We start from the raw sequence: 9,714 nt of genomic DNA on the forward strand, positions 1-9,714 counted from the left end.
GAGTTAAATTTTTCACCATTACTGTATTTAACTTGTAGGAAGAGGGGTTTTCGTGGCCTTCGGATTTCCGCACCCTCTCGTCAGCAGAAATCCGTTTTAGTTTAAATTATTTTTTCTTTCGGTGCTTTCCTTCTTTCTCCACTGGCCTTGAGACTTTTTTTCTGGGTTGCTATTGAACTGTCGACGTTCGCCGTCTGTTTTTGAATGCTCGGGTTTCCTTGCCCACTGATTCGCTTTTTCTCCGTAGCCATGTGCTTGAGTTTGCTGTAGTCTTGGCGTACCAAATTGGTTTCGCTGTTGATATTGGCGTCTTCTTTCGACGTCCGCCGTTCTTCTACTTTCAAACTGGATTGCTAGCTCAAATAATTTTTCCAGTGTAGTCGGATTTCTCAATTCAATAAAGTCTTGCACTTGGGGTAGTAACCTCGGCAAAATCACTTGAATTATTTCAGGATCCGGACGGTTTCCATACAAGAGCTTGAAAACGTGAATTTTTCTTAAAATAAACCTGGAGAGGTTTTCCATTCTTTGTTGATATATACTGAAAAGTTCTGTTTCTAATTTCGCACGATCCCTTACAACAGGGAAGGCTTTTAGTAGGGCAGTCTTGAAATTTTCGTAGGTATAGGTGGGACTTCCTGCTTGACCCAAGAGACTTCTGCCGATACATTTGAACCAGTTAAGCGCTTGGCCCCTCAAAGCGCTGGTAGCTAAGGTAACTTTTTGAAACTCGTGCACGGGGTAGAGCATGAAGTGGTCATCCAATTTTTCCAAAAAACTGGTTACCTGTGAGTTTCCATTAAACGTTGCTTCTGGTTTCATCGAAGCGCGCATGGTCTGGACAATATACCCAAATCCTTCCAGGGCGGCAGCTGGCATTTCTGGATTCTGAGCTGTTTCTGCAGGCAGCACAGGTTCTTCTTGAAACTCGGCCATAGTTATTCTTCGTCGGGCGCCACTATCAGGTTCAATGTTTCTTCTAACCTTCTTCGGAAACATACAATGACCTGACTAGAACAGAGAGCTTACTAAAGCTATGTTCACTAATTGTAGTAAGTAGACAGGATACAGACGAAGGGTATACAAAACCCTTTATTTTTTTCTTTATATACAATGACTTCCGTACTTCGGAATACAATGACCCTCCACTCGGGGTCTAACTTAAAAGATATCAAAATAAAACTAAACTCTAATTTAACTTTAGAATAAGATTGGCCTTATAATAACAGAAAGCGTATGTAGCACAGAGACTGTGAACACTACAATACGTTTAATTTATCAAGAGGATTAAAACCTCTGGCCTGGAAGGCAAAGTAGCAACTGCGTAACTTCTAAGGTAAGCGGCCTGCTTCGAACTCACGGCTTCCTCTCTTCTGCTTGGCAAAAAGGCCACACTTAAATACTTGGCGTTCGCCAGACAACTTTGCATAAACTCCTTCACGCTTATAATTCTGGCCGGAAGTAGAAAATAAGAAGTGATAGTAAAGATTTAAAATAAAATAAACGTTAGTAAAACTTAAGATCCTTACAACGTCACTAAGAATACGAAGTTTAAAATTATTAGGAAAGGTTCTCAATTTTTTGATTTATTTAGATCAGTTATTACTTTACTTCTGTCCTCAATGTAAGGAAAATCATGTGCCTTAACTCAAAACATTATCTTAATACTTAAAATTTTCTTTCAAATGACATCTAAAACTTTATTTAAAAAATATTAAGATTACTGTAGTAGACGGCAGTTATTTTTAACACAAAATAAAATAACATAATACTAAGTCGCGCTTCAGAGATATATCTTACAAATTAAAAATTAGCATTTTGAATTTCTTTATTGCCTATGGAATATGGCGAATTATTCTTAAACTTTAGAGTAATTTATTAACTACCGTAAACTGAATAATCAGAATATATTAAACCCTAATATGCGGCTACCCCTAATATGTGGCTGGGAATACTAGAAATGATTTTTCGTAGTACTACTCTTATAAAGAATTTTAATTGACAAGAACCGTTTATGGTGTAGAAGAATTTGCTTTTATTAATCTAGATACTTCATCTTGGGTTCGACTCAGTCTGAGCACCAGAAGCAGATATACTCATCATCTAATCTAATGAGTAATTCTGGCAAAAGCATCTATTTTCTGTCTGAATCTTTAAAGTCTGTCAATCTTCAGTCTTCAAGTCCTACTCCCACGATGTCTCTAGCCCATCGCTAGATGCTGTAGCAAAGCTTTGCTTTTCAAATTGGTAATCACCAAGCACTACTGAACTACTAAAGTTACTCTAAAGCCTTAGGACAGTGGTTCTCAACTTTTTTTTGCCCACGCACCACTTTCGCATTGCTAGATGATTATTCCTCCCCTGCTATCCAAACTTCGAAAATGACATATATTTTATAAGTTAGATTATTTTTAATGTACTGTATAAGATAAAAATGAAAAGGTATCGAAAATAATGAAAAATGTCAAAACGTGAATAAAAGTAGTTTTTATATTCATCAACTAAAACTGAATCCTTAATAGATAAATAAAAGGCTGACCGCTATTCCCCTTGAAATATGAAATTCTTCCAGGTTAAGAAACCATTGCGAGCATTGTAGTCACTGGTAACAATTTTTCCCATAGGTATGAAGGGATGAATAATTCGTTTTAGGACAAGATGATTATTTATGTAAATTTACATTGTGAGAGAGTTTATAAGCCAAAACACGTGGGTATAATTAAATATAAGGCAAAAAAGATATCTAAAATGTTAAACAGATTAAAAACAGAGGAAAAGTTGATTTAATTTTGTTATACCTATATAAAAGGAAGGTAGACGATGTAAGTGGCAAGTGATGAGGAAGATGTTGCTGTTTGCATGTGAAATTCCCTTTCGTAAAAATATGTGTTGACTGACTGTCTTTACAGACATCTTCTTTTATCTTTTTCTTTTCCTTATCTTTAAACACCACCTGACTCTGCTTGATACTCTGTGGTTTGTATTTGACTCTTATCTTTGCTTGATTTTCTTGTTGACTACATTTTAAATTTTCCTAAACTGAGACATTGCATTGTCATTGAAAAGTGTTTTAGCAGTGTGATATCGTTACTTGGAAACCTTGTATCTCACCCCATTATACAGAAATTTAACCGTTTGAGTCCGGCGAAGCGCTCACTTGTCCTTATGCCAAAAATTCGGCGCAGCGCGATAGCGCTTCTCTTGTTTTGTATCGAGAATGCGAAGACGCTGCTGTTGCTTAGTATACTTTACGCAATTATTGAGAGAGGTTGTAGTGATATCACTAGCAGTTGTTTTATAGGAATTGGAAATTGTTTTCATTTTTTACCAGATGTTATACTGATAATTACGAGATAACCCATGTCAAGTTCTGATTCATTTGAAAGTGACTATGTTATGAGAAGTGATAACGAATAGTAATGACCTTGAAAGTGATAATGGAAGTGACATCATCATTCGTTCTAAGAGATTACGAGTTATTAGTGATAGCAGTGATGATGATGAAGTAACTGCAAGTACCTCTGATGACGATATTATTGATGAGTTTTTACCCGTGGATACAATTTTTTCGAACGAATCGAATACTTTTTCTGAAGTACCTGGACCAAAGTATGCCCCTCCTCCTGATGCGAAACCAATTGAATATTTCAATAATTTATTTTTCAATTTTATTTAAATAATAAATTATTTAAATAATAAATTTTTTTAAATAATTTATTTTTCAATATTTGTTTTTCAAGTATACTAACCAACAGCAGCGTCTTCGCTTTCTCGATACAAAACAAGAGAAGCGCTATCGCGCTGCGCCGTATTTTTGGCATACGACAAGTGAAGCGCGATAGCGCTTCGCCGGACTCAAACGGTTAATAAAATAGAGAATTAGGATAGCCTTTATTTCTTCCTCTTTTCAAAGAGCTGGCTTCCAAAATCGCCTTTGCTTCTGCAATTGTTGTAATTCCTTCTTTTGAGCTTATTTTGCTCTTTCTCTAGTAATTTCTCTAAAACTTCTTCTGACTGTTAGCATCCTAACCTACGGTTTTGTTTAGATACACAGAATAGATAACAAAACCATAACAAAAACGATGATAGATAACGAAAACGTCCTATTAAGTCCTTCAAAGCCTCAAAGCTCAGCTTACTACTCAAGCTGGCTATAATTTCCTGCAGGCCGAATTTATGGTCCTCAAGTCACTTGCTGCCAGGTTTTATTAACGAGAGTTTAGCACCGAAAAATATTAACATAATGTTTAGAGATACCCCTGAGTGTTAATCATATAGCATAGGTTATCTCAAAACAAATTTAAAAATCATATGTTGCCCACTTGAGTGCTCGTATCTCGAGACACCGTTCATCACACGAAGCTTTTTTTGTTCAGATAATTTGTTAATTTGTGTCGTAAAATGAATTGCCTTGAAATGAAGATTTCATTATCAAAAGTTCGATTGAAGTACATTACACGCAGTAAAATTTAAAAAAATGATTCCCTTTCTTTTGTAATGGAAATAATTTGAAATAAATCATACAGCAACCATTTAAAAGTTTACTAGGAAACCTTTTCAGTGGGCCCTGTTAGCATGAAATTAGCATCCCTTTATGCATGCGTAAATAATGAGTCAATAACATGAGAAGTATTTAAAGAACTGATAATTAATTAGTTATTTTAAAATGCTACACTAACCTATACGTTAATAACAGTGGAAAAGGAAGCATATGACGTCAGCACCTAGTCAAAAACATAAAAGCACAAAAAACATTGTTTCTATAATGTTTTTAAATATTTCTCAAGCATTTCGTTTCGAGAAAAACTGAGTTATGAGTTTTATAAAAATATTCTCAAACATCTTTCTCATAAATTATACACATCTCTGTGTTAGCATAGTAGTCTACGCTTTTGTATGTTTTCCTGATGAAAAGGTAGATACAGAAAATGTATAAAATCAACTGTGCCATTGTCGCGTTTCTTTCCACGGATCTTGCAATGAGATAGCTAAACATGCTAAACACTTAAATCTTAAGAGCACGTAAGGAAAATGAATTCCTTACATTATCTCTCTTTTAAACGGCGACTGGAGAAAGGTCCATTTGACCAAATTCAAATGCCTGATGAGGTTACGCCCCAGCCTATTTTTAATTCAAGTACTCTATAGAGACTGTATAGAGGCGATAACATGAACATTCATTTCTAGTTTCGATAGGATTCAAGTCACTGATCTATCACTTGCTAACTAGACATACTAACCATATATGCCACAACAGTATGCTTTAAGCAATGCGGTAATTCTTTACATATTAAAATGTCTTTTAAGCATAAAAAGAGTTTTTAAATGTGAGCAAAAAATTGTTAATTAATAACAGATTGTTCTATCTGACAAACTGCCAACGAAATATTTATAATTAAAAATTGTAATCTTTCAAATACAGGTTTGAAAAGTTTATCCTAAGTTTTTAACAGTTATCTTAGGTTACGATTTCCTACCAGAATGCGTTTTTAGAATCGCGGTTAAATGCAAATGAAGGAAGAGTAGTACTTAAGTCGAAGTTCCACTGACTTCGTTAGAGAGCCAAGGATTCTGACCTAGCGCGCGTTCGCTTTTTGGCTACACTCCTTCTAAAGCCAATATTATTCTCGGACTATTTCAGGCCCTTGATAGCTTCGCCGTTTAGTTACCATTTAGGAGCCGGAATTTTGATAGCTTCTGCTATATCTTTTTAGCTAAGCATTAGTTAAGTTTTATTTCTTAGTGTTCTTGAGTTCAAGCACAAGTAGAGGCTGTTTTGTAGGTCTTGAGAAAGGACCATCTGTTAAACCTTATTTTGAGCAATCAAGGGCAATTAACCCTTCTTGAGTTTACGTTTCCGTTTCCTGAGCCAAAGTGATTATTCGCTTGCCAGTTCTTAAGGTTCCACACATTTACCTGTAAATTATAGAATGTAACCTTATAAAAAATGAATATAATTCAGAATGCTTGGAAATATTTTTTAAACCTCAAAAATCTAATGAATCGAATTTTTGAAAGCAAACACCTACATTTTTTGACAGATTATCATGCAGATAGTTTAGTTTACAAGAAAAACCTAGTTTCCTGTCTATAATGGGTCATTATTTCAGTAATTAAAGGAAACAAATTTTGACTCACCTGTCATATTTCGTAATGATGATGATATTACACTTCCAAGGATGGCAAAATACCAAAGCATTAATCCTGATGCACATGCCATGTTTGCAGGAACCTAATTAAAATGCGCAGTATTATGTAAAAAAATATTAATACTGAAATGCTAAAAAAAAGTTCATTTGAAATAAGCATAAACATTTCTGCTGATAAAGTTCTCAGGCTTTTGCTAGATTCTGTTCGATATTTGTAATAACGTGCTCAAAAATTGATAATACTGAAATATAAAAAAGTATTTTACTTTGAAATGTACAAAATTTTAACCCAGATGAAGATTCCTAGTTCACGAAATTCTGCCTGGAACCTATAGCAACATATCTGGTTTGATGAACTGAAAATATGAGGAAATGCACTTTGCTTCAGCCCTTTGATCTGCAAGAATTTTATACTTGAGTAAAATAAACGATGGGAAAAAAATTATAATCGTTGGGCGTAGGAAATGTAAAAACTATCACTTAATTTCGGAACTCTGCTGCGTCCATCTCTTACCCCCTATATATGTGTATGGTGTAACAGAATTGATGGTCACAATTTTAAACAATGATGAAACAAAGCAATAGCAACAGTGTTCGTAATACAGTATGTAGTAGAAAGGGGAATGTGAAGGCAGAAACACAACAAAAAATCGTTTTAATCGCGGATATTTATTAGAAATAAGTTTGATATTTACCAGAAATGTTCAAATCAACGACCAGCAAATGCAATACATATTTCATAATGATGATGAATCTCGTTTAAAAACTTTTCTGAAGACCCTTTGCACCAAAATTAACGTCGCTGCTGCAGAAGTATGTGACATGCCAAGCATTTTGCAAAATGTACACCAGACCCTCCATAATCATTCTGATGTATGTATTATAGTTCCTGGTCGTTCATTTTAACTATTTTCGTATATATTTGGGATTAACAGCATACATAGTTCACTCTGGAGCACAGATGGTTTTAACAACATCTGCCTAAAACTGTCTGTTTCCAGAGAGGACTTCTAGATATGATGCTTAATTATAAACATTTCACCCTTTTTATAACATTTTAAGACACCATCAAAACTCAGAAATGGAAAATTATTAAAATATTTATAAAAGTTCGGAATCGGGTTAATTTTTCTAAATATTTAAATTTTTTCATATTTTTTTGCTTTTTATAGAGAAGCAACGGACATTTTTGTATCGTAAATTACTGAGATTGAGAGTCTCTTAAAGTGTTATAAAAAGTGGGAAATGTTTATAAGTATGACATGTAGTTCACTCTGGGAAATATATTTTTTTAGAGATATGTTGATGAGATCAACATCTGTTTTTAAAACATGTCTGTGTCCCAGAGAGGACTACATATGCTGCTGTGATTAAAACTCCTTTTCGTTTCGCATGTTTTTCATACTTTCTATATTTACGCGCTCACATTTCACATTACACTACGTACTGCTGACAACTGGTTACACAGAAATTAAAAGTTCAGTCGAATAAGCTTCTTTGATAATGACCATTTTATATCAAAATTTATGAAATATATGCCTTGAGATGAGCAGTATTTCACAACAATTCGGTAAACATTAGCAACTGAAATATTGCTCACAGCAGAGGTTTTCATATGCAAGCCGGCATGTTTCGCAGTTGATATCAGTGAAAATGGCAAGTGAATTTGTTTATTTTGATTTGCTAGTTTAATAATTATGATCAGTTTTGAAGTAATTAACGGCAAAACAGTGATAAAACCTACAAATTTCTATTTTTGATGCATTTTAAATTTTTTCCACTGTCAGATCTATTTTTAACATATTTTATTTGAATTAAGAACAGAAACCAGTATGTTTAACATGAATGAAATGTTATAGATGCATTAAAATTGATGCTTTAAAATGCACAAGGTAAGTAAAATTAACATGTTCATTTAATTCCCGAGAGTGTAGTTTAAGATTTGGTCATTAGCCTCCATGTACAAAAATATTAGATGCTTACGTATTTGAAATACATATTTGTATATACGTGTATGTGAATGCCATTGCAGAGATCCTGTGGAATTAGCCAAATTAATTTGAATGCAGCGTCAGTTAGAAACAGGTCTTTCGTATCACATCATTGAAATAAAAGTCTCTGGTTGCCAGCCTCAAGAATTTTAACTGATATCAGACACATTTTCGCAGATCAGATAAGATTTGGATTCAAATTGCTCTCGATGCTCATGCTATTACATGTATACTGATTAAAGCACTGTGAGAAGATAAAGGATTTAATGGTAGAAATTTAAATTTTATTTTTAATACTTGAATTAAATTTCAGCTTACATGAAACTTACCATGGGATTAACGGCATAGTCAATTTCGAAGATACTATTTTTTATACTACATTTTTTTTTTTGTATTTGTATTCGTATACAAATACATGTTACATGCAATAAATTTAAGAGAAATCATTATTTGTTTTTTAGATTGCTTTAAAACTCGAGATGGTGTAAACTCCAGTTGGTGAAATTTCCTATATATATAATTCATGTGACGTTTTCCTTTCCCACGTGAACATTAAATATGTGTTCTAAAAGACATTTTAATCACGTGTATTCAAAATCAATTCAATTTTGAACTTTTCTAAAAACAGAATGGAAATATTGTCACTAAAATTTTTAAAATCATTCCTATTAATTATTAAAACGTTTTCTCAGATTTTCAATTTCATTCTATACAGCGATGCCTAATTTCAATTGCATAGATGTAATAATATTACATAGATGTTATACACCATATAAAAATTTGCACTTTTATAGTTTATTACGGCAATTAAAAATTGTCTGAACATTTTCATATCTATTAACAATAAAATAAGGAAGTACTTACTGCAGTAAAACTGGAACAAAATTCCCTTAACACACTGAGTAAAGAACAGTTTTATATATCTTGAGTAAGCAGAATTCAAAGCCAATTACATAAAAAAATTAACCAGATTGATCTTAAGCAACGAAAATGTTTTCACCTGTTTTTGACAACTTCTTATGACATCTCTGTCACTTGATCAACTAAAAATGCGTGCAGCTGTATTATAAAGCTTTATTCACAATGTATTCTAATTTCCTTGTTACTTCACATCATTACCCTGAATAAGTTCCGCATGTTTCAATTTATTGTGCTTTAATTAAACTGCTATACATTTGTCTCTGATAAACCAAAAACGAAAAACACAAAAATAGCTGTTAACATGTAACAACTTCTTTTATGCCATATATTTAATTGCATAAAACTTATATTTCAGTTGATTGGGATGTTGCAGCTCAAACGGACACTGGGAATGAAATTAAAGCTTAGATTTTTTTTTTCAAATCTTTTTCTGATGTAGAAAAATACTATTAATTCTTTAGACTGGAAAAAACCAAACAGTTTATTAGATCACAACAAATTTGCTACCAACATTTATGGTTCCAATTATGCAGCATTTATGAAAAACATCATAGTTGAAAGTGATAAATAGAAAGGTATAAATAACAAATATTTTATCATTTCATTTGCACATCAATTTTCATTGCTATAAATACTTCTTTTTTTTTAAAGTG

General features: G+C 33.1%; 1 protein-coding gene across 1 annotated transcript in view; it reads right to left on the reverse strand.

Moving 5' to 3' along the window:
* LOC118182290 (hatching enzyme 1.2-like) overlaps positions 1-9,059 on the reverse strand; it is a 47,886-nt gene extending 38,827 nt beyond the window's left edge. The window contains exons 1-2 of the mRNA XM_085822940.1: positions 9,005-9,059; positions 6,139-6,232 (exon numbers count right to left, since the gene is read on the reverse strand). Of these exons, the coding sequence (XP_085679066.1) occupies positions 6,139-6,220 (82 nt within the window). The 5' untranslated portion in view covers positions 6,221-6,232; positions 9,005-9,059. The remainder of the gene's footprint in view (positions 1-6,138; positions 6,233-9,004) is intronic.
* Positions 9,060-9,714: the final 655 nt, after the last annotated feature.

The sequence above is a fragment of the Stegodyphus dumicola genome, chromosome 8 (assembly GCF_044657685.1).
Source record: "Stegodyphus dumicola isolate Sdum_Otavi_A_Nest chromosome 8, ASM4465768v1".
In the NCBI taxonomy this organism is placed as follows: domain Eukaryota; kingdom Metazoa; phylum Arthropoda; class Arachnida; order Araneae; family Eresidae; genus Stegodyphus; species Stegodyphus dumicola.